Genomic DNA, 26,748 nt, shown 5'->3' with positions numbered 1-26,748 from the left:
TTAATAATTAAAATAAATTGAACTTAATAAAAATTCATTCAATAAAATAATTTGTAAAACTTAATATAGCGTAAATTGGAATGTTTTCTTTGTAAAATTAAAAATAAGGTATTTAATTAATAACTATTGTAACTATAGTGAAAAAATAGGGTGGTTTGCATCAATATTAGACTGGTTGAAGACTGTACCACCTCAGTCAACCGTGACAATGGGACCTGTAAAGGGCCCGAAACGTCGGTTTTGTTTGAAAAAACAAATATACGCGATTTAAATCCGGAAAAATAGTTTCAGATTTTACTTTCCAACAAAAATAAAAATAAAAAGTGCTCGTCCGGGAGGATGTTAAAACTTACTACAATTAATACAAAATACAGATCTAAAAAGTGTCATATAATACAACAAATATCAAAAGTTTCTTTTTGGTAAATTTATTGTTTTGTAAAAAGTAATGGAACAAAAGTTATTGTTTCTGATGTTTGTAACATAGTCCTGCGACATTGTTAGTATTTTACAAATAACTCTGAACAGCCTCATATTTTTTCTTCCTTCTATTTGTTCAAATTGACAACCATTATTTTTACAAACCGTGGCAAACAATCTATTGGATTGAAGTGCAAGTTCCTAAGGGTGCGACATAATCGCGTTACATATATTCACAAGATGTACACGACTTTGACCTTTGAAATTTTAGTATTGGTGTCATACTCTTCACAAATGACAGCCTTGTTTAGCTATGGCATATGAAAGGTGTAAAGCTGAAAAAGGAACCATTTATGGACGTAACTGTCCCCTGCCAGTATGTAGTTAAGTTAAAAATAAGTAGTTTAGCCGACGGAAAAAAAATCTGAGGTAAGCTTCAATTTTTTTTCTATTGCAGTTTTATAAGTTTTTGCTTTAACTTCTTACGTTTGACCCATTTGGGTGATCCACAAAGACTTACAACGAAAAGGCAATTTGACCAAATGGCCTTACAGCTCATGCGATATAAGTTGATTCCGTGTAATCACGTATACACAACCAGTAAATATTTATGGGCAATGTAAAACATAGACATTGCAAGGATAAACACTATCATATTATATAATTGATCTATTAAATATGAATATATTGACAGTCAATTTTAATCTATTTATAGAATGAGTTTACATTGACCGTTGTAGATCGTAAAGGGTGTCTGTGAACGTGCGCTGTACAATGAATAATACCAGAATCTCATGAAAAATGGGGAAATTTAACATTGATACAATCAAGTTAAAACGTTATTAATAGTTTGTGACTTTTTAATGTAATACCTTAGTTTAAGTAATTACATTTTAATTCTGATTTAAACATCGGAATTATTCATTCAATATATTATATAGTATATTTCCTACACTGCAACCTTCCTACATAATTGTCTTTTATACCGCATTATTATGTTTATTAGAAAGATTATATTGATTTAGAACTATTGCAATCGAAATTATTATACTTATATAATTGTTGCAAGTGAATGGGGAAATAAAATTATCAAGTAAATAAAACCACATAATAATATGATTACTGAATAAATTTTTGGCACGTCATTTTGAGTCTAATTCAAATAATATGGTTTCCGGTCAAATCAGAGACACCAAATTGGTATTGTCATATTAAATTGAGGTTCTTTTTTCATTCCATTGAGATTGAATGCATATAATGTCCTAGATATAATTAATTATTATCGAAACAAGAAGCTGGTGCGACAAAGTATTGTAAATACGAGGAGTATATTCTTATATGGACTTAATTAAATGTTATATTTTAAAACATTGGAAAATTGAGCTATTCAAGGCAAACAAAAGAGTATAATTTTCACACTTTACTCTATCGTTAAACAAAAACCACAGATTTAAATATAGCAAGAAAAATATCATTATTTAGTGTCTTCATAAATGTCAAAGGTCCAAACCGTGTACAGCAGAATATTAGGAACAAACATAACTGAAAAATCGCAGCGGAATTTCTGAGCGTAAATACATTTGATCGTGGCAAATTAAATATATGGCATATATCGGGCCTCAAAACCACGGTATTATGACTTTCAACGATCGGAAAAAAGTGGGAAAAAGAACAAGTCTCGTTACTTCCGCTAGATTTGTTCCTAAGCCAAATAAGGTAGTCCGCGATCGTGCAAATACCTCTGGCTGAGGTTCCTCGCCAAGGGAGTCACCGAGCGCCTCTGCCTGGCTCTTCATTATCGAGTAAATTTTCACGTACGGCGCCTTCAGCAGCTACGATCCGCAATCGCATAATCAGTATGACTACTTTGTAGAGAATACTACTTTACCGAGGAACATGAGAGTTTTAAGTTTGTCATATTTTCAAGACATGAATGAAAACAAATTTTATCGATAGGCTGGACTGTTGAGAACTTATATTTATTGAATAATTGACGAAAAATACAAATTCAACTTACACTTGTGTTTCACGTAATATTTCATTTTTATTGCCTCTTTCTATATTTACACAATTGTATGAAGTCTCAAGTGTGTAAAATTTAGAAAAGTATCAAAATACCAGATACCTTCACTCATAAAAAAAACATCAGAATTGGTTTTGGTACCATATTATATACATATACATATTTGATACCTCATCCCTTGGGGCCAACAAACAATTCAAAAACATTTACCGCTCATGAATCTTGTTATTATTATAATAAAACCATGACATGTTGGACTGTGCAAGTTAAAATTTTACTCACTGTAACACAACTGGAGTATTATTATATCACTTCACGCCCAAAATTTGCTACTCATGTCAAGTGTAAGCTGAATTTAGCTATTAAGACCAAATAACTATCTAATATAGCTATGTAATAACATTTCAATAACACTTTAATTTAACTAAAACCTTTGAATTTCATAGAGTTTCGTTCGATGAGTTCACTCAAGTGAACTAGAAATATTAAATCGAAATTAACCAAGAACTCAACAGGAATGTATTTGTCCCGGCGGCCAACTGAGGACTGATGTCTGCAAGAGGAACGTATTGAGACGGGGTTGGTACATCACCTATATTGTCTTAAAATGTGGAGCTGGTACAATCGTGCACGTAACAGCTCTTTAAATATCGAGTGGGATTAAATACAATGTCTTACTCTAACAAATCGGACACCCTTTTAACAACCATTATACTGTAGTAATATAAAGGACCTCAGTTACAAAACCTAAGCCCAGCTCAGGAACGAAAATTGCTTTAATGCAGCCTCTCTCATATTCCTTAATCAAAAGTATTCTATATATATAATTTCACTTAACTATAACCACTTATGTTAAGTATTTTGTGTAAGTGTTTTTGTTGTTGATTTTCAAACGTAGTCTATATATAGATTGATAACAATGACAATGTGTTGTTACCAGTACGCGAAATTAATATAATTTAGTTTGAAAAATCCGTACGTCCACGAGTATTGCCATAAAATGGTCGCGAGAAAACGACAACCATAACGGCTACAAATTGAATGGGTAATTTTCAGGTTAGTTTTCTTTACCTAAATTTCTATTATTTATCCATAGGATGTCCATTTCACATAGGATGGATAATGTGACATTTCTTACATTGCTTGCATACCTATTTGTAATTACTTACTCTCACAATCAGGTTACAAAGAGAAATAGTAAATTTGCTATAAACAAACAATATTTGTTTCTATTGTAATTTTAAGCAAAAATTACACTATTCAGTGGATAGAAACTGAAATGATAAAGATAACAATAAATTATCCCGACTACTTGATGCGTGAACCGAAATATTTATCCATAGAGATTTACACCATGGAATCGATAAATCGAATCGGCTATTGCGTATCTCGAGTCAATACATGTGCATATACACTTTGTATGCGAGTTCTTTTATTTTGTTCTGAGGTTTCTGTGATATTTTTGGGGTAATTGTTCAAATTTCGTTTCGTTGATGTGGATTTTATGCTTTTTTGATGACTTTTTATTTGGTAATTGTTGATTTTTTTTATTTGTTGTATAGTTTTTGGTAACTTAATAACGTATTATAATTATATATTGTTTTTATTTTGCTTAATAATTGTTCTTAAAACATACATCTCTAAATAGATTCTCTCTTCGTTACAAACTGTCTCGATAAGATATTTAAATCGATTTTTTCCATTCGATTTTACATTACCACATCTCTAGAAGCGTCAAAGCCCAAACGTTACCGTACCCATGCTATGTGGAATGGACTATACACTCGAATATTAAATAGTATCTCATGATAATATTTAAATAACAGAATTTGCCACCGAAAAATTAGGTAGAGAATAAAAATTACCCGAATGTAAATAATATGAGATAGCGTCGGAAAATCTATTAATTAAAATATTGCTATATGACACAACATTCTTTATAATATAATGTAGATATAAGTTTATCATGTTGTTCGAATTTTATCAACAGGTAAATAGAGAGATACCTTTGTCGAAAACAAATGTGCAATATACCTTGCATCAATTGTTTTATCAAAAGAGTGTCGGAAACGATTAACATATTATCGTATGTTTATCATGTTGCTTAACAATATTGGTAATTTGTGATAGTCCGCTACCACACGACGAGTCGGGGTGTATGAAATACATTGATAAGAGCGCGAAATTATTCTTTATGTGACAAATGATAAGTAAAAATTTTAATAAAACCATAAATATGGCCGATGCAATAAGGGATCAAAACATTCATGTTTAATGTGTACTGTAAATGTGGAATGTGAGATGCATTATCGTCGATAAAAAACGTGTGTTATAAAGCGTTGTTAATTACAAAACGAACGTGTTCGTAAGAAAGAGTATTGTAATGTTTAAAAAATGTATTAGGCTTACAGCTACGACTTACCTCCCATGACTCTCGTGTGAGGTCTGACACATCTCCGGAGCTGCCGGTACGTTCCTGCAGCAAATGGATTCGTTAAAGCGAATCATAGGCGCTGTTAAACGATGTATATATACACTGTGTCTTTTGACATTTCCGTTTAAATATCGACTGCGGGAGTTCCGAGAATAATGTCTATTAGATACGCGTTATTGTTCTTTCTATTTATGTTTCATTCAAAATCGGTTTAAATTTACGTGTCATATTTCTGTGTCAATGACGCACATGTTCACACAATAAGCACTGTGTCTTATACTTATAAGTATATTAATTAATACGTTCTCTCCTCTTATATAAAAAGTCAACATCGCTGTCTTGATGATGGAAGATATGATCGATGTAATAAGGAGAGGCGTCAGTAGTCAAGACAATACCAACGACGAAGTCACATTGAGCTCATTGTGGTGTTGTACCGAATAAGCAAATAACAGTCGCGAGACTGTGTAAATATGTGGCGTAGATATACATTACATACAATACAATTACAAGGGGTCTTTTATAAGCAGTATGAAATTTGTACGTTTTAGAATAATCGCATTTTTCACAAATATTTCCGTAGATATGTAAAAGTGACAGTATACCGAAATCTTACAAAAAAAAAGGCTGAATATTGTGAATTGAATATTGATTTTCATCGAGAACATTTTATACTGTGCTAATTGAAGTATGTACTTTATTTTTTCAGCACGTTAACGATTGTTGCGTCGCAAATTGTTTTTAAGTTGTTTTTTATGAGCCATAACAATATGGTGAAAAACGTTGTATAAAAAGTTAATTAAGAAAAAAATTACAGAATGAACATTACCTTTTGTCCATGCTTAGGTTCGTCATCATCCCATTCAGTGTCGCTGTCAATGAGCTCGTAGCCCTGAGCGGCCACGTCGCCCAGTGGCCCGTATCGGTCCGGCACCCAGTGTGTTAGGAATTTGAATAGATCATCCACCCTGAATAAATAGTTTAGATTAGGTAACTTTTTGCAGATCGTGAACAAACCTCGTTCATTCGTTCTTCACTTTCGTTCTTGACAGATACCCACAGCAATTACTAGGTCTCAAACAAGGGAATTAAATTCCCTTTACAATGAGAACCTGAGCAACAGAATTCACTCTGGGGAACTACCCGGAATACGCACAACCAATTTAAAACATTCGTTTCCAAAATATTCTTAGCTAGCATCCACAATGTTAAGTGCTAGGATACAGACATCATCAATCAAACGATGGAGGCTGACATAAAAGCAATTCCGCCATAGTGCCGATACCATAGACACACATAGACAACCACAAATTACACCCAAATTCGCGAGAGAAATAAATGTAGGCCATACAAATCTTTCTCCCGGCCCGGGAATCGAAGCCGGTACCTCTGCGTGGCACACCAGCATGGTAACCTTTCGGCTACGGAGACAGTTGGGTGATTTGCTTGATTTGTTTATTGTATACTGACCTGTTGCGAGGTATACCGAACCAGTATTCAGGCTTCATGCGCTTACGGCCGTAGGACATGAGCGGCGTGGTGCGAGGCAAGGGGCGGCCCGCCGGCTTGCCCATGCGTAAGCGCAGGTACAGTGGCGGATCGTCGCTAGGCCGCGCAGGCCGCGGTATTAACTCTGCATACAAAACAAATAAAACGCGTATTTCTCTGCGTACAATACAGTACCGACAAAATCAAAAGCGTATAGAGTCCTTTCATAATCGATTGGGTACGAGAGGAAAATGCACTCCACCTATCGTTGGACGTCCCCGGTCAGCATCTAGTTATTGGTGGTTATGCTATAATTGACCAAGAGCGTCCAGTCCCTAAGGTCACACATTAGCATTGGTGATGCGTTCAGCGGGGCGTTTAAAGTTTGCATGTACATGGACACACGTTTGCGCACAATGTACGCGCAAACCTTGAACTGCCCGCTGAACGCACCACTGTTGCGCATTTGTGACCAAAGGTGCGCCGTTGAGTAGTCAGTATTGAGTCAAGCTTATTATAGAATACTTTTTTTATAATATTAAGTGACGGGACGAACAATAGTAAGTAGCACGCCTATCCATAACAGTTGCAGTGCCATTCTGAGCTAAATTTAAATCGCAAAGTTCTGGGGGGCACTGTCACTGCACCCCACACCCTGAGACTTAAGTTGACAAGTCCCATGTGCCTGTAATTTCACCAGCACCCTAACCTTTTAAAACCAGAACACAGTAATGCTAACATTACTGCTTGGCGGCAGTAATAGGTAAGGTAGCAGTACTTCCCTGGACAAACTCTTTCAAAAGGAGCTCTACTGCTACAAAGACTATTTAAGCTGCAATGTTTATTAGGTAGAAAAATTACTCACTATCGAAAGAAGCGAAGAGATCAGGCATATCATCAACGGAGACCATACTGCGATAGTCGAGACGAGGTTGCGTGGAAGTTGACGACGACGACGATTTCGTCTGCGACCGCCCAAATCCGCCCAGCGAGCTTCGCCTGTGTGCACAATCTTTATAGTAACGTTGAATTGAGTTGATTTTTCGGTGTCAACAGTAAATAAAATGCATTACAATAAAGTAAATTTTAATTGAGGAATTGTCCAATGAAATTAACTCGAGAATAAAAGAACATACTCGTTTGTCGTCAAGATAGATAATTAGGTATAAAAAAATTGTTATCAAGTTACTGGTAGCATTAAGCAACGTCACAGTAATATCGGAAAATAAAGGATAGGCAATTTCTGTACCTACGTATGTTATGAAAACCGAAATCTATCGAGCACGAAACCCCTATTAATAGAATAATAATTTTTGGTAAAAAAATCTTTCGCAATTCGTAACCATTTTTTTTTTACTTCTCATATCTGCATCGTCTATCGATGTGTAGATGAGCAGTAACAAATCTTTCGTGCGAATTTCCAAAAATTATAGAAATAACATTATTTGTTTCAATAATACGAATTCCGTGTTTTCGGTCAATTAAAGATAACCGTGTCTTAGAGAAAAAATCAACAGAGATAGACCAGTATAGTAAGCTAAACATGCTAGAACATTTTAGACAGACATTAACAAAGAGTGCCAATAAGAAAATGAAAGTGAAATGAGGTGACGATGGCGATTAATGAACGTCATAAATTCCTGTCATGACAACGTATGACTGTGAACGATTCTATAAAGAAAACTAATTTTTAGTGATTTCTATGGTCTCCTAACACATTTACAACATGCCATTCAGCACAGGAAAGCTACCATTTGTTTTTGGGAAATATGAATCGACAACATTGCGAAGAGAAGAAATAACAAACACGATTACACCAAGTTGCCTAGAACAGAGAAGAGAAAGGATGCTAAACGGGTGACTACAGCGACATACGAATACTTTGACCTTTAAACGACTCATTGACAAATTTACAAAGAACATGGTCTATAACATTTAAACATACTTAGGTTCATCAATGTTCTGTTTTCAAAACAGAATGAACACTTTCCATTACAACTGCCATTGTAACTTATTTAAAAAACACAATAATTTGGCATTTTGGAGAGTTTTTACAAAAAGTAAACTTTAATTAAGGGTGTATGGATCATTTTATGGTATGTTAAACTTTTAAGAGTCGTATTATTTAAGAGTAGAATACGTAATAAGTAGTCTGTAGGTCTCGATTGTCTAAGTTCAAAAGTCAAAGTGATCCTTATAGAAATATCGCTACAATCACAAAACCCTCATAGGCAAAACGCTGTCACATCGATGGCGTGCGACGTACCCCGAGGCCGAGAAGACATCTTGCGGCGCCTCCTCAGACGGTGTCTTACTCAGGAACAAACCCGTGCCAAACTCCACTAGGTTCATTGGCGAACTAAGCCAGTGAACATAGAGAGTTCCATCCAATTGTTAGCATCCATGGTAGCAAGGAAAAATTCCAGTCCAATGTTAATTAATTATGAGCATGTGTTAATGTTAGCTAGTCAATGCGAGCTATTTTTTACATGTGTCGTATTTGAATGCGAGTGACAATTTCGAATAAAATTATAAAGCAAATATGTTGACCAAGTCAAGTAATATTATCGAGATTAGAAATTAAAGGTGTTATGCAATTTCATGTACACGAAAAGTACACGGAAATGGATTTTGGAGGTGTGAGAACACTTCTGAACACACTGTGTACTTCACTTTTGAGGGCGCGTTCTTGCCAAGTTCAATTGCTTTCCATTACCACAAAATGTATAATTAGAGATAGAAGTTTGTGCTAAAATCACTTATCACACTACGAGTTAGACCAAAAACACCAACTTTAAACATATCGCACACTGACCTGTTAAATACTTTGGAGAAGACACTAGTGGAATTGTGACTGTCAGCAGAGGTGGGGAGCGAGTCTCCCTGTGAGCCTTGTGAGCCCTGGTTGCCGGTTGTACCGTCACCGGTGAGGCCTTCTACCCAGGATAGCGGGTAGGAGAGCCTCTTTAGCATCTGGAGGAATTTAATGATAAAGGTTTAAAGAGTATTTTAGACAACGAATATATAATGCGTTATTAAACTGAACTGGACTGAACTAAATTATCCAGAATTCAAGATTGAAAAGGAATTAATGTAAAGCATCTTTATCACGCGTAATTGATACACAGCCGTTGCAAGCATACTTTGGTAATATACGAAAAATAAATAAGCACTATTAAAGAATATGTAGGAAAAAATATAAGCAACACACTTTGTTCTTCTTATCAGGTTTGACGCTGTCATCTTTCTGATTATTTCCATCGAGGGAGAAAGAGACAGCAGCTGGTTTCCTAGGAGCGCGTTCGTTTTCGCCTAGTGGTGGCGCAGAGAGTGGCGGCTCCGTGCGTGGTAGGCACACGGGTGGCACCCAGTCGGCCGAAAGAACAATATCCGCGTCGCTGTATACCTGTAAGTACCATTGAAGTTAGGGATTTCTGTATTTTAAAAAGTGTACTATACTCTGTCAGCACGCTACAGTAATAACAAATAACGTAGAATTTAGAGAAAGAAAAGTATCGAATTATCTTACTAATTCTAATTGAATTAAATTGAAGCTCCTTAGAGCTTTGGTAGTTTATTCCCAGAAAAATTTAACCAGCCTAAACTTTTTTGCTAGATATAAGTTTATAATAAAGAACTAAGTAGAATAATAAAATAAATAATGTGATCTGCATTTTTATTTTTCATTGACTTAAAACAAAAGTGTGGTAGAAATGTTTAAATAATTACCAGCATCACTTCGATAATAAAAAAGTCCCCAAATTCAGCAACACTTAACCGCTAAAATGTTCAAAAACGTAGGTAACTAATTACAATTGGTTATTTATATTGAGACAAGAATGACATTGATATCTGATCTGTCAATATACTTTTTATGGCATTGACCACTAGCCCATTAGCCAAAAAATTACATAAAAATCCGTTCCGTTCCGTGGGATTTGATTCCATTTTAAATGAAATAGTATTCAAAATCCTTAACGATTTTCTGGAAATTGCAGGTCAAAAAAATTGTTTTTAATTCATAATTTTGAGAGGTCTTTACAAAACACCAACTGATAGCCTGGTTAAATTTCCCATTTATTTTAGTACCACTAACGGAACATTTCTTTTAGTTGGAGACGTTGGTAATGAGACATACCGGCAATACGAAATGCAATTCGCTTTAAGAGCGTGGTACTGGAGGATGCAAACAACACTAGCGTAATTCCAAGTGTGTATAATTATTGGACGAAAACAAGACAAATATGAAAATCGCCTTTGCCAATTCAACAACAGTATAGGAAGAAAACAACGACACATAGAGATTAAGTCAGAACGACACAACACCATTTCGTATAACGAAAAGAAAATCCGAATAGTAACACTAATTTTCTCAGAAGAAATTAAACATCACGAGTAGAAAAATTGACCATCCACTACTTCACAATAAATTTTAAAAAAAGACATTCACCCAGAAACTTTTCGGAATAATCCAAATCGTGACAGAAGAAACACATTGAAACATCCAACCAATCACAATTTAGATGTAATGAACCATTTACAATTTAGGACCAGTCCACCAATCGCGTCTGATCCGTCTCACCTCGTCGTGAGAACCTATTGACGACGTTTCAACGTGGTCAATGTGGAAGTGTTTAAGTAAATTCTCTTCGTATGAATCGCCAAACTCGTACATAGACAGTTCAGGGCTCTCGACGATGGTGTCTATTTCGTGATACTCGTAGTGGTCGTCTAAATCGTGCTCCTAGAATAGATTGCAGGGCAAAATGGAGGATTAGGGGGGTAATTCACTAAATGATGATTACAAATTACAGGTCTTAAACCTGTCATCTGCCGCTGGTCAGTCAACCCGCGACTACGGTGCGTGTAACAGTTCCGAAATATCGGCATAAAATGAAATAATTCTGTGGTAAGAAACCTGCAATTAGTGATTATCATTGTTGGATTAATTAGTTCGTGTTTTAGATTAAGAGTCGACAATTTGCTCTCTCCTATTGTTGCTTGGGTGTCTTACCTTTTTGGCATTAGTAGGAGTAACATGTAGAACCGGATCACGAATATCAATTCCAGAGTCATGATACGACAGCTTGACGAGGTGCTGTGCGTCATCGCCAGGGCCGTCTTCAGGGGCGTCGCCCCCCTCTGCGCTCTCAGCGCGGTCGGCGGCTCCCACTGACATTTCGAGGCTCTCGTCTTTGTGTTCTGCGGTTGAGGAGACCTGAAATGCGTTACGCATGAACGTATACAACCTCCAGTGGAATGTAATATTATTTATTATACACATTTTTGGCAATTTATTATTTTCTTCAAATCTTCTTTGTTCAAATCTTCATTCGTCATTATAAATATAAGCATGAAATTTAGTATTAACGAACTGATTTCTGAATACGAGATTATCGTCTAAAAACAGCAATTCGCATTTATTACATTAGTTAATTACTATTAGTTAGATTTAACAAAAAAAACTCGACCGCGATTAATTTGTTCCCGAACAAAACATTGAACGGTGCAATTCGTTGCTTGTGCTTGTTGAATGCTTTCATCGATTGAGCCTTTTTGAGTAAAGAAGAATTTGGAATGCAGTATTTGTGAAACTTCCTAAATGTACGCGACAAACATCCTGGATTTTTGTAGACAAACAAATATTTGTTTTACGCAATAGTCGGTGTGTTTTGTACTACTGCGAGCTTACCTCGCTGCCTTGATCGATGGACATTCTGTCTTTGCTCGGGATTGCCCAGTGTTGGTCCAGTAAAGATTTCCGCCTGTCCTCTGTGGTTTGCTGCAGAAAATTAAAGACATAAAAAACTAGACTAACAGTATCAACATGCCACATAACATAAGGAACCACAGCAGCCTCTAGTGCAATGATTCTCAAAATGGACTGTAACGACCCCCAGTGGTCCACTCCAACCTACAAGGAGTCCAAGTCAATGAAAATAAAATAGGGGTTCATGAAACGTTAAGAGTAGAACCCATTTAGGCAGGTCGTGACCAAAATTTTGGCTTTCCAATCCACGTCACACAAGACAAATTTTACAGACTTACAATAGACATATAAATAATCCATGAAGTACTTAAACATTCTACAACAAACAAGATATTCGGTTAGACAAAATAAACATATTTTTTCATAAAGTTCCTCACTAGCACTGTGTCAGCTGTCAGACACACATTTAAAAAGCAGAAACTACGCAAAACAGAAAAAATACTGTTTGATAGGTCTACCAGACAAAACAGTTTGGGAGCCTGTGCTCTACTGGGTTGATTGGCTTTTGCTATTATACTGTAATTTAATATGCTCTGGGATATACTTTTTCTTAATCATCTTCAAAAAAAGGAGGAGGTTCTCAAATCGACTGTATTCTTTTTTGCATGTATGTTACGCGATAACTCGTATTTGTGAATTTATTTTGATGATTCTATTTTATTGGAAAGAGGGTACCTCGTATTGGTATTGGCCCTATGTTAATTTGAAGAAAACATTCCACCTCTAAGGGTGGCACACTAGGGGATGAAGCCAGAATGAACACGACTTCGCCCACTTTCTGATAATCGACTTGAATAAAACTTGGCAAATAGATGTAATTCCACGAACTTTTAAGATCGGTTTTTTTAGTACTCTGTACTTGAGGTTTATTTCTTAATCGTTTTATGGGACACGCACAGGAAGACATAAACTGACGTTTGTCATTTGAAAACATGTACATCTATTGTTGGGTGGAAGTTTAGTAAACATACACGTTTTGTGTGTGTCACCTGAGTAGGCGTCGGAGTAACCAGTTCCCTCTCGAAAGCCTTGGGGAATGCGGCGCCAGGGCGTTCCTCGGTCTCGCCTGAGCCGGGACGTTCTTCCGTGCCTGCGCCCTCCTCCGCCTCCCCACTCGCTGCCTGCAGCTCAGGGAACGTTTCATCCTAGATAGTATGTATTGTATTCTAAATGTACTGTATTCTAACTTACACTATTTCCACTAATAATCCAAAGGTGATTTTAGAATAGGTGATTGTGATTAAAAATAATACTGTTTTATAACCAATTAAATAAAAATTTTGCGATCTTTCTTTTATATTCTAGCCAATTTAATAAGTGATTCAACGATCGTTCCAATACATCAATAATTTTCTTAAATGTTTTGACTGCAATATAACACTGTCATGTATAAAGCCGGGTACACATTAGCAAGCTGTAACTTTAACGTGACAGATACAGAAACGAGGTTCTAGTGTGTACGCGTGAAAAACAGTCTTCACTCGTTAGAATGAGTGCCTGGCTATCGTCGTCTCACTGTGAACCGCACTCGTTCCACTCGCAGCAAGCTCGCGAACCACGATTTTTGGTAACATAACTTGCTAGTTACGGTTATAGCTCGCTTGTGAGTACCCGCCTGAACATTCTCACCACAAATAGACGAGTGACAATTAAGTCTTACATCTAATCATAAATGACCAACGTCCTTGAAATTTCAAACAATCAATCTTAATTGGGTTTAATTATTACAACACTTTTATTTGTGTCAGTCAGTTGTATTACTCACTTTTAAAACCTATTGAGAACCTTTTAATTCAAAAAATAAATTGGTAATAACAACAATGACTTACTTTGACTAGAAGTGAATCCTTTCCGGGTGAATGTTCGGACTTGTTCATGTAGTAGATTTCGGCTGTCTCGGCTCTGTGAACGCATTTATTCAACATAAAAAGGCAAATGTTTCAACACACGATTTAATATTGTACTAAGTGTGAATCCATTAAATTATGACCAACCATGGAATTTGCATTACATTATAAATTGTGTATTTTTTATACAGCGTGTTTGAAAATTCATTTAAATTAGTACTATACTACAAATTTTCTAGTATGATCCCTGTGACACTTCATTTGATGTTTTCACAGGGATGAGGTAAAGTCGATAGATTTTTGAAGCAAAGGTTCTCTCTTATACAGCCTTGCATGATATTACGGATTTAAAAAAACATAACAATTGAGTTTTTAAAATAAAGGACTCCCATGAATTGTGTATAAATAATATTTATTTTATTTCTGATATCCGATCCGTTATTTCTATGGAATAGGTACAGGTACCGGAGAAGAAATAAATTAAATGTAAACGCAGTCTTTGTTTATGATACAATAACAATCAGCAACCAAATTAGCGTGATTTACAGGGACTCTACTGTCATCAGTCCGTAGACAACATAAATTAATGCTTTCTGTACAAAAATGAAATTCGTAGCCATTGCAATAACAAATTAATAACGTGAAGTCCGTCTTCTGTGAAATTTGGTTTGGAGCAGATACGTGCCTTTTACCAATACTACAGACGTGAATTTGCACTATCCACGACGTTATATATTTATTGAATAAATCATCGAAAACTTTTTTATCGTTATACCTCATCTCTAGCAAATGCAGTCTAATGAAGTAACTTTTGTAAATGTTTTAAATTCATTTTTGAAAAAAAAAAATGTTTCTCTGGGCATTTGTCACTAATTTGGTGTTACTTTTATTTTAATTTTATGTATTTGCTTAAACAAAAGATATTCACTTAAAAGCGAGACTTATAAAAATAGTTGAGACTTATAAAAACACGCATTTTATATACGTAAATTAGTAGACTTCGTTACAAGGTTATATTATGGAGAATTTTGTGAAGTGTCACAGGGATCGTCCTAGAAAATTTGTAGTATAATATAACATTTATAGTAATATACTTTATAAAATATATTTCAAAATTAAGACATAATTACCTACAAAAATAGGGAAAGATGTTTGGGCATCTAATATGTACATGTTCATATCACATGTTCTTAGAAGCATTAAAGAAACGAAAATCGAAGGAAAGAAAGGCGAGGGAATATTAAGATATTTAGATCAGATAAGGCAAAACTTCATATTGTGTCATATCCGGAATTAAAGTTAAGCCGCCTAATAACGATTCGCGGTTACTCAACCTGTAAAAGCCTAGCTCTTAAATAAGAAGAACGACTATTACAATTGTTATGGCTTAGATGTACTTTTCAAGTTAAGATTAGATTAATATCATTTATAAGTTCGACGTAATTCACAATTAAAAGATTCCTATGAAAATTCAAAATTCAGTACTCACTTGTGCGGATTATGATCAGAGCTGTGCGTGCGCATATGAGCGATGTCGTAAAAGATGGCGGCGTTGACAACGTATTCCATTGGTGCTATAACGCCGTAGGATTCCGGGCCATGTTCCATCACAAGCGTGTCTGATACATTCGGGTCGAACATCACTGCGTTGGGAGTTACAAGCAACACGCCGGATACTACGCCCTAAAAGAAACAACAATTTTAAAAAACATTGTATTATATACTTGTATAGGATCCCAAACAAAGATAAACATACAAATATCATCTATGGAATAAAATTAGGCACGACATTGAAAATTATAGAACAATTACACGCAATCGCGTGTATCGCTTGTGTTTTAGCTTTTAATCATTTTGTGTTCCGTTACATAGTTATTTTATTTCTTTCCCTATAGCTGTTTAAAGAAATCACTTGTAAAATTCTTTTATTTATTTATTTATATTTTTGTTTCCTTGTCGTTTTAGATTTGGAGAATGTAGTTTTACACTAAAATTTAGACTAGTTTTATCGTGCTGCGACGCTATTTTTTGCGTGTGATATAGTCTATTAATGTGTCAAACAGTATCTGCTACCATGTGATGATTACATTCTGTTTGTGTATCTTTAGGATAAAATAAAAATAAAATGTACCGTATAAAATGACAGTGAAGTAAAGACGTTAAATTAAAATACCTGTAACCATCGCTCTAACCACAGTATATTTATAGTTTAAACACAAATCAAAGTGACTCTACATCGTAAATTACAATTTAATTTGCAGTTATTTATATATGGAAGGTATAACACATAACAAAACTAATAACGTTTCTCGGAAACATTTATCTCGGGATCACAAGTCAATAGTTAGGAATTGGCAAATAGGTAGAACTGTTATCACAAATGTCAACAGAATGAGTCACAGATTAAACCCACTTGGATCAAAGTTAAATTATATCGCAATATTCATGTACCGGAGTCGCGATGATGTCTATGAATTTTATGTATAAAAAGGTGATAGTTTTTTAAATTCCATTAACAACCTTGTCATGGTGAGACGTTATTATATTTATTATCATAAAAACTGAAAGTTGGCTAGCTAGTTTTAAAGCTACATTCTCGAGATAATTTCGTAGAACAAACTACTCTAAAAATGGTTTCTACGAACTCCGTGGTGACTTCCATACTGGTTTTTATGGTGCCGACATCTCTGAGTTTTCGTGTTTGATCCCCTTCTTTATTGTTTCGGGTCTGGGTATTTGTGGCACCGTCGTTGTTTCCGATTTCCATAATACAAATGCTTTAATTACTTACTTTGGGATCAGAGCAAAGTACGTAATGTTCTCTAATAGTTATTTATATATTTGGGTATCTTTAGGTGTGCTTTAGGTGTTTATAATAAAAACATAAATGAAGCGAAGTAATTTTTTTTAAATTTATTTGCGATCTAGTAAAATTCAACAAATTGTTTTAAATTTAGCTGTTGACACCGTACTTGCTTGCTAAATTCTTGTTATATCTGTGGAACTCGAGGTCTGTTTGTTATAATCAATGTTTATCACCTACCTGTTTTAGGACTGTTTGTTTCCCTTGAATAAAAAAAAAATATTGTGGTACACTGTAAATAATAAATAGTACGCTGTTCATTTCAAGAATTATTTTGGTTCATACAACGGTTAGCATCACAGTTGTATAAACAAATATTTCATTATGATTTTATAATATTTCGGAGAAAAAAAATATTACGTTGTGTTTCAGTTCTCTCAAGAATTTATTAGAATTAAATCTGTCTACAAAAAGTATTAATTAAAAGTACGTTTACGTTAAAAATATATAAATGTAAACGAATTGCCTTCTAAAACAGTAGCGTGGCGACAAAAAACTACATAATACGACTGAATGTATACTGACTGACTACTCAGATACTTGTGTGCATGCCCTTGTGATATTATTTAAAAAAACAACACGTTACACTTAGTGCCGTTGTTGAAGTGCATGTGAGTAAACGTGCAATGTGTTTGCAAGTTAGGCCGAGCGCAGTGAAACCATACTTCATCATACAACCTGTGTTTTCACTAATAAATAACTTACGAAAATTTAATTTAGACCTATTAAATCTATGCTAGCTAACCGAACACAAAACTTTTAATTTTTTTCAATTGTTCGATAGGTTGTTTTAACTTATATGATGCGTTATAATAATTATGTACCAGCTAACCACACCAATTGTATAGTATCAAAGTAGAGAATTCACTGTATTACGAGTACCAGAGCAACAGAATTCACTCTCGGGCACTTCCTAGAAAACCCAGACCAGAACCAACTTAAAAAAGTTCATTTCCCAAATTGGTACTACCGAGAATCGAACCGGGGACCTCCGTATCTATCGCCCACAATGTAAACCGTTAGGCCACGGAGGTGGTCAAAATAATGTGAAAAAAAAGGTGATGAGGTTACCTGTCCATCAGTGATATGTCGAACATTGATCTTGAGGAAGCGTTGCGGCGCGGTGCTGCTGGCTGGTGCCTCGGGTGATACCGGTCGCAGGCTGTCCAGAATCTCTGCAATGCGATAATATCATCAACAACTTATTATCGGGAATTTGATTAAACTACTTGAATCATTTCACACCGCCACGTTCAACGTCTCATGGATAAATCGGCCGTCTCACTAATTGCTACCTGATACTTCAGTAGTAATTGAGTATGACGTTACAGGGCTTTCAAAAGCAAATGTTCTCTACCAATCGCAGTGTGTCTACTTTTCTTATGCATCGAAATAATCGTTCATAGAACGAGAATGACACGAGCTGCGGCTAAAGATACGAAGTGCTTAATTTTTCGGATATAATCGCGTATATTTGTTTTTTTCAAACCAATGCTTCGGGCCCCTCACAGGCACCACGGTCAAGGCTGAGCTTGTTTGAAAAAAAAAACAAATATACAGGATTTATATCCGACAAAATGGTTTCATTACCTATGTGTATGTGCCAGCGATGACCTACAGCTCTGAGACGTGGTCACTTACTATGGGGCTCATAAAAAAGCTGGAAGTCACTTAACGAGCTATTATGAAGCGAGCAATGCTCGGCATACCTCTACGTGATCGTATCAGAAATGAGGAGATCCGTAGAAGAACGAAAGTCACCGACATAGCTCGAAGGATTAGCAAGTTGAAGTGGCAGTGGGCAGGGCACATAGCTTATAGAACTGACGGCCATTGGGGCAGTAAGTTTTTTGTATGAAGACCACGAACCGAAAGGTGTTCAAACGGGACGGCCCCCTACTAGATGGACGGATGACCTAGTAAGGGCGGCGGATATCCGATGGATGCACGTTGCGTCCAATCGGCTGGTTTGGAAATCTTTGGGGGAGACCCTGTGTTCAGCAGTGTACGTCTTCCGGCTGATAATTTGTGTCACGATACTATATTAATAATCGCGAAAACCTAAAAATTCGATATGAAAATACGTTGCTAAGAATTTGCTTCATACCAGTAACGACAGTCAAGCGAGGATGATTACATATATTACAAAATTCCTTCTAACACCTTCACATAGTTATGTTCATATCCTTTACATATTAAGGAAATAGTTCACATATCGATGGCTTTCCAGAATAGTGACCTATCTCAAAAACACCGAATTCAACAGGAAGATGTTCTAAAATCACTTGAGACGTGTTTGCCGTGCAAAGTTGACGAATCGTAGACCATGTCAATGTTGCCATGTGATTGATTTAACCAAGGAAAATCTCGGCGTTCCATTCATCATAAATATTTCACATTTTCTGTTATTATATAATAATAAATAGGTATTTAAGTATTTGAAAACTGTTAAAGTCACTAAATTTTGAACACTGTCGATAGCAAATACATTTATTTACATAATCATAAAACTCAAAGTACTTATATTATAACTGAAACTTACTTTAACGACTTTCCAATATCAACTTTTTTCATATTTCGGTTACATTTCGTGTGTTTTGTCGATCGACTTGTATAATTTCAACTTGCGTTTTATTTAAAAGTTTAAAACGTAATCTAATTCTGTAAATATAATGCACCGGCTAGAACAAAATGCATTTCGACACTTTACAGAAAAAAACGTAATTTCCCACTCAAACGATATGTTTTTTGCATGATAGTATGTAGTTATTTATACCTTTTTCTTGCGCCGGCTCACTCGAACCGCCCTGTGTCGATTCGGAGGTGTTGTCCCCGCTCTCTGAGGGACCATCCGATTCCTTATCTCCATCTGAAAACACGTGTGATCGTTAGACAGCTGATCATCCGCGACACGCCATACAGTATGCCACAAATTGAAGATACACACCATACCACCGTTTTAAAAATCCAAAACTGAACATTCTTGAACGACGGAGTTGACAAGGTCCATTATATCAGTTTAAATGCTATCGCATGCGATAAAGTGATCCCATATCTTCGTGATGCGGCCTATTTAGCGTACGTGTTGGCTGAATTGACTTTTATGCCGCGCAATTAAGGTTACGTTTTAGTGTACCGTGCTTTAAATATAAATTGTAGCCGCGTGGCGCTCGGCCGCTGGCTCCGCGTGCACTGTAGCGACAGCTGCAATGTTGTAACTTTTGTTTCGTTTGTTTGCCAAGCAAATAGGAGAAAAATTTGTTTCTCTTCTACGTCACACGTGAATGAATAACATCAAGGCTATTGTTTCGCTCCACGACGGACAATATGCATCAATTGTAATCAACACCATTTAAGCCGGTTGATTTATTGCTTATTTGGTTATAAGTTGTGTAAGTTACGTCTGCCTTAGATTATATATAATTCAAATGGTGATAATGTGATACATTCGTGCAATGCATGAAATCAGAGTTAACATAGTATGTTTGTATTGGTATGCAACAGAAGCAGTCGAAATCTAAATTAATGGCGGTGATAAGTGTTATCGGTAAATTGTTTTGATGTTGGCATTTTTATTACTTTAAACAAGTCATTAATGTCTGCCGCTTATTATTGTGAAAAGCTAAGTTACATTTTATTAGAATCGTGCTGTGGAAATTACGAAGGAGCGCCTGGGTGACAACAGATCCGTTTTGCAAATTTCAGAATTATGATTTTAATGTCGTCTGTAACTGGTTTCAGTTTTTCTGTAATGGTTCAGACTCAATCGTAAATCCTGAAAATAATTGTGTAGTAAAACTCTGATAAGAAAATATGGAAATTTAAAGTACACGTTTTACGTCATGTTTTGATATAATTCTGTTCTATGACCTTGTTTTGGACTATGATGCAACGCATAGTGTACGAACAACAATGTACTTACTGTTCACGCAAACCAGTAAATTGTCTCCTAGCTCGGAGAAGATAGTCTCCACAGATTCCAAGAAGTTATCTATCGATTCTCCGAGCATGTTTACATCTAACTGTTTATATCTAACTACACAGTGGTTGCTAATTAAAAAATTATTGAGTTGCGAATAGAAACAACTTCCACTCGTTGTGGTTTGTAAACTGCGGCTATACTGAAGGCCGGTTAGCAAAACTCTGAATTTTTCACCGAACAATCGGTCACGCTTGATAAAATTATGCAATTAAGAAGCGAGATTGCTTGTTACTCCTAAATTTAGATTCATTTTTAACCTTGTGTTATTGTAGCGATTATAGAATAAACTTGTTTAATTATGTTGAATTTCATCCTTAGTGTTAACTAGTTAACACGTCGCTTATAACACAACATAGCTCACACCGCGTTTAACGGCGTTTATAAAGAACTTATTCAAATATTAAATATTCGTTTCGTAACAAGTATCGATTAATAACAGTATAAACACTTTCAAAAACCCTTTCAAAAGCAATTAGTCTTTTAGAAAGAAATAATATATCAACACCAATGATGTCACCATACATAAGTATTAACCATCGAGATGGTATTAACAAAGCGTGAACATTCAGTTTTGTCATAATAATTACGAGTAATTGAACAATTTTTAGCCAGTAAAATATTGTAAGATATTTAAAGATTTTTACGTGATTTCAAGAGATTTGTCCCTTTCAAAATAAAGCAAATATCACACACATGAAAACGCAAGTTTTTGTGACGAACTTGCTCTTCATTTTTTTAAGTAAATGGACATGCTCTCGACCACCACCTAGTACTGAAGCAAAGATAGGGTCTACGATGGAACGAGCTCGCCCAGAAGATGCCTATTCAGTCGCACCTTAAAGATTGTTGTATGTGTGTAGTAATTGTAAATGCTCGGAAACTAAGTCGCAGTCAGAGAAGCCCATTCCTGGACTGTGCGCATAATACAAGATGATGAAAAGCACTTAGTACGCCTGAAGGGAATATCGACCAAGTAAGGATATATCCGGCCGCACGTCTCAACACATTCACAGAAGCATATTCTTTAGAAAACCGACAGACAGGTAACTTTGCGCCGGTAGGCTAAATGGGGAAATGTTTTCAACATACAGATTCTCTACAACGTACATAATATATAATAACTATAGATATGCGCATTGCACATGCTGTTTCTTTTAATGTTTTTCGTTTTATTCTGTTCTAAATGCATTCGTGTATATTAAATGCAAATCGCAACACCTTGTTTTTGTTTAGTAGATACCTAAGTGAGTGTGAGAGCAAGCGAGTGAGTGAGTGAGCATCTAATTTTTTTCAGTGAGTGAGTCGATGAATCAATGACATAGTTTGTGATATAAATACGCAAGTACTCAAGATCATTGTTGTAGACCACAGCTAATTCCTTAATCTCATTCTGACATTTTGCTCGAAGGCAAATAAAATTATTACAATATCATGGTTAGGTTACAATTTGACATTTCGGCAAACAAAAAAATCCCTTATTTCTCAGCACCTTATTAGTGCAATATTTGTTTGTGCAGTGTTTGTGTAACAATGATACAATGCCCACCTTTCCTTTTATCAGGTACAAGCAAGTTCTGTCCGGAGAAAATAAATTGCGTGGCCAACCGATTCAGCTTGGTCAGTTCAGACGGGGTGGTATCGAACCGCGCCGCCACTGATGTCAATGTATCACGGTCACGCACCTGCAAAATTACAGAAACAATTGGTAAATTATATTTATCGATATGTATACACTCTTGTAAAGTTGAAAATTGCTCGAAAAATCCCGAAGTTGCGAAAACGTTTTTTTAATGATAACAAGCGACGTGCTCCTGGTGATAAGCCACACGCCTGTCCATAGCAGTTGCAGTGCCGCTCAGAGCTTTAAATCACAAAGTCTGATGTGCTTAGGCAAAATAGGCGCCTTGACGTGGAGTTGCGGACACCAGCCCGTTACACCAAGTACCTTGATGACAATTATAGTTATGACAATATTAGGTTTCAAACCAGGGAATTTCCTATACCATACTAGAACTAACCAAATTGATCATGCCGGGAATTAAACAAATCTCATCCTCCTCATTTAACGCTCACAGAGGAAACCGATGGGCTACCGAGATCATGAAATTGCAAGTACATAATGACTTTGTATAACTTGTAGGGCTAGCTCGACAGGGCGCGACTTGCGCGACAGCGACATAAAGCGCGGGATCTCTATGCTAGAATTAATAGCAAGCAGTACATCGTGCTTTATGTCGCTAACTACATATAAGTCTTTTTTTTATAAATTTCACATAAAAATAATTGAATATGAATTCAATAACAAATTAAATACAGTGAATAGCGACATCTCTAGCCGGGGTTGATAGCTGTAAAGGTATGTAACTGCATGACGAAATACTTTCATAGATTTCTCATAGATGGCGAAAAATTCGTGAGGTCCGCTGGTACGTTCCGCGGTATTCCGCCAGTTGGTATAGCGTCTGGCACGATATGCTAGAAGACGTCGGTTCGAATCCGACCGGATCAAAGGAATTTTTTCGATCTTTGTATTAATAATTATAATAAACTAGTGGACTAATTTCACATAAAAAATAATTGAATATCAATTCAATAAAAAAAAAAATATATATATATAAATATTGTTAAGTAACATAACCTGCATCAGTTACAGAAATAAACGAATACATAAATCAGGTCATGATATTGATTCACATTATTCAATTATTTACAAATTTGTCTTACAACTGCAATACTTCTCACGGCGTTTTCCGTTACTCAATTCAATATGATAATAAAAACTGATCTTATTGTGAACTGAATAAAATTGGTAATAGTTTGCCGAAGAGTTGTTGTGATGCAAAAAAATTCCCCATGTTCTTACAAAGACGACTTAAGGCCTTGGGAAATTCGCTGATTCATTAGTAAAACCCTGTTTCTACGGACATTATAAAATAATCATATCTACAACTATGTAAGAATGATTGTTGATCTAACTAATTAAAATAAATCGCATTCATGTATTCATTATAGTACACAACTCATTATTCACTTGCTTTTCACTATTTCCAGACAAATGAGTGTCCCATATGTTTTTAAATTTTATTTAATTTAATCCTAATTAAAATATTCGTATTATAATATATGACACGTCGCTTCGTGAGACGACGACCAATGACCAAGGAGGTCATTGAGTGGCACCAGGTAGGAGCGAGATGTCCTCGAGGCAGACCACCTGCGGAGTGGCCGGAAAACTGTAGATGAGACTCGCACATGACCGACTGAGCTGGCGTGCAAAAAAGGAAGACTACACCAAACCCCATAATTTCAATATAAGTATACTGCCGTTCTTGTCATAACTAGAGATGGGCGTTTAAACAAAAAGCACTTAAAAAGGTTTGCTTTTTAAAATAAGCTCCTAAAAGCACGCATTTCAATTTAAGCGAAGTGTTAACAACGTGCTTATGTTTCATGTCCCGCCATCTATGTTTGCTAAACAAATTAATTTGTCAATGTGAATAATAATTTTATAAATTAAAATAAAAGTCATGTTTTACAAACTCTTGTCTACTCTTGCTTTTCGCTATCAACACAACGACGCTAGCTTTTTTTAACGTAAAAGTCCATGCGCTTATACGTTTTTCTAAACGATTTTGTAAGTTTCAAACTAAATAGCGTACTAAGTGAAAAGCGTTTAAAAAAGCACAACGTAAACGTTTAAAAAAATACGCAGTGTTACCTATCTCTAGTCATAAGTAACGAATTTGCGTTTTGGTAACTTTGGAGACATAGTCACCAAGTTTTTTTACTGGTAAAACGAGTAAAAAATGTTAATTACGCAAATTTTGCTTAACAATAAAACTGAACCTAAATACGATATTAAAAAACCGATTAGAGGGTCTTGTAGATCTTGTTTCGCTGATCTGATCTCAGATGTGTCAATAACGCAATTTCGCTAAAAATATCAATTACGTCGATTACGTCAGTTATGATAAGAATAATAATGACAAATTGCTCCAGTTGTCTTAACTCACCGTATACGTCATAGTTTTGATAGGCGGTGGAGGAGGTAATCTCTTGACTTGTTCGTCTTCATCTGGAACAAAACATATATTCAAAAATCGTTTGTAATATTATACGTGATACAGCGCCTAAAGGAATTTAATAGCAAACAAATCAACAAACCAAAATGCTATGGTTTTATTGAAGTCAAACGCAGATTGAAAATAAATTGTCCCACCAGAGGGTAAACACTAGTCTATGGAGCAAACCGATAGCGATAGCTAATAGTGTATTATTAACCGGAATAAAACAGAATGTGTAATTCTGCAAATTATTGTTACTACAGATACTGCCTACTTATGTTGGCCGTAGATCACTACAGATTGACGTTTGTCGTTGATCAAACCGTCGGCAATTTTACTGTCGCCTATAAAACATTTCCGTGAGAAATTTCTCTCCCCACAATTTTTTTTTATATAATATCAAGTGGCGGGACGAACAAGTCGTGCGCTTGATGGTAAGCTACACGCCTGTCCAATTGTTATGGAATGCCACTCTGAGCTTTAAATCCGCAAATATCTGAGGGGCACTGCAGCTGCGCCCGACAACCTGAAACGTAAGTTGACAAGTTCCATGTGCCTGAAATTTCACCAGCACCCTTACCCTTCAAAGCCGGAACACAGTAATGCGAACATTACTGCTTGGCGGCAGAAATAGACGGCGGCACTTCCCTGGACGAACTACTACCTACTACTTTGTTACTTGTTGTTTGTTGTTGTTTGTTTTACACTTCTTTTGGATTATTTTAAGGTTGTTGCCATTCTATCTAATTAAAATTCTTACGTTTACTTAAACACACAGAAACGGAACTTCGTATGTTCAAACTTTGTAAAGATAATATTTCGCACGATCCAAATGTTTATTTATTAGTTATATTTCTGTAAATAATAACCAGATGTTGAAATGTTTATAAATCACGTCGCCAGCCGAGTTTCATTGCAACTATAAAACCGTTTATTTTGTAAAACATTTTCCAAACCAATCTTTAGGGCTTTAATATGGTTAGTGGCTTATTTTCCGTACGTATATATTTATTTTAGTATTACTTATATAAGAAACGATCGTTGTAAATTTTTAATGAATTATTTTAACAGCATTATTGCCTTCTCGATAGCTCCCGTGTGACTGCATAAATAAACAGTTCTGACTTGAACGGAATAACTATAACATTTAGGGCGGATGTTGCTGTTAACGGGAAGATCGCAAAAGATCACTGAAAAAGTGCAAAAATATCTGAATCTCATTTGTTTCACTATACTATTAAAACCAGTAAAAATTAGAGCTTAAAATCTTTATTTCATAGGTAGCCTAACGGTTTGACTTGTCACTCAAACACTCCAAATCTGGGCTCGCCTTTGAGATTCTCGAAATTTATATGTGAAATTTAATTTGAAATTCACAATGAGCTTTTCGGTGAAGGAAAACATCGTGATGAAACCTGCACGTCAAAGAAGGCTCACAACCTTCGGAAATCGTGTAAAAAGTCACGATTTGGGTCAGCATTGCGGACTATTGTCTAAACTCTCGCCTGAGAAGAGACCCGGGCCCAGCAGTGGAACATATAAATGGGTTAATGATGATCATGATGATGATGAAACTTGAAATCGTCAAATTCATTAAAATCTACTATTCATTCGTAAGGCAAACTGCCATGAGAAGAATGAATAAGAAACTCTTGCTCTTTGCGAATAAAGATTTGTACACATTTAGAACATTTTTATTTCAAATAAACGGGTCACTACCAACGATTATTGTCATCCAACTACGCAGAAGCTGTATTCCTTCAGTATAAAATTTTTCTTTCACTATAGTCATAAACCTCGAAAATGGCAAATTTTGAATATCCGCCAGAATTTTATTATAGAAGCGTAATACTTTAA

At 35.7% G+C, this 26,748-nt stretch overlaps 1 protein-coding gene across 10 annotated transcripts in view; it reads right to left on the bottom strand.

Annotated features, from left to right (window-relative positions):
* Positions 1 to 1,845: 1,845 nt before the first annotated feature.
* Positions 1,846 to 26,748, bottom strand: part of LOC113233254 (nuclear receptor coactivator 7) — a 101,769-nt gene continuing 76,866 nt past the window's right edge. For 5 of the 10 annotated variants that reach the window (XM_026468297.1, XM_026468302.1, XM_026468298.1 and 2 more), the window contains 16 exons: positions 24,841 to 24,902; positions 22,374 to 22,509; positions 19,622 to 19,714; positions 17,917 to 18,020; positions 15,472 to 15,665; positions 13,965 to 14,037; positions 13,125 to 13,280; positions 12,058 to 12,147; positions 11,380 to 11,583; positions 9,577 to 9,771; positions 9,181 to 9,338; positions 7,231 to 7,364; positions 6,348 to 6,510; positions 5,707 to 5,845; positions 4,866 to 4,919; positions 1,851 to 2,252 (listed from right to left, as the gene is read on the bottom strand). In XM_026468297.1, coding sequence (XP_026324082.1) covers positions 2,040 to 2,252; positions 4,866 to 4,919; positions 5,707 to 5,845; positions 6,348 to 6,510; positions 7,231 to 7,364; positions 9,181 to 9,338; positions 9,577 to 9,771; positions 11,380 to 11,583; positions 12,058 to 12,147; positions 13,125 to 13,280; positions 13,965 to 14,037; positions 15,472 to 15,665; positions 17,917 to 18,020; positions 19,622 to 19,714; positions 22,374 to 22,509; positions 24,841 to 24,902 — 2,168 coding nt within the window. In that variant the 3' untranslated portion in view covers positions 1,851 to 2,039. Of the gene's footprint in view, positions 2,253 to 4,865; positions 4,920 to 5,706; positions 5,846 to 6,347; positions 6,511 to 7,230; positions 7,365 to 9,180; positions 9,339 to 9,576; positions 9,772 to 11,379; positions 11,584 to 12,057; positions 12,148 to 13,124; positions 13,281 to 13,964; positions 14,038 to 15,471; positions 15,666 to 17,916; positions 18,021 to 19,621; positions 19,715 to 22,373; positions 22,510 to 24,840; positions 24,903 to 26,748 lie in introns of all 10 variants that reach the window. The other 5 variants (XM_026468303.1, XM_026468304.1, XM_026468301.1 and 2 more) reach the window with 4 other exon arrangements.

The sequence above is a fragment of the Hyposmocoma kahamanoa genome, unplaced genomic scaffold (assembly GCF_003589595.1).
Source record: "Hyposmocoma kahamanoa isolate Upper Pololo Valley unplaced genomic scaffold, ASM358959v1 78, whole genome shotgun sequence".
NCBI lineage: Eukaryota > Metazoa > Arthropoda > Insecta > Lepidoptera > Cosmopterigidae > Hyposmocoma > Hyposmocoma kahamanoa.
Note: the sequence above shows the minus strand (reverse complement) of the source record. Positions and strands in the feature narration are given on the sequence as shown.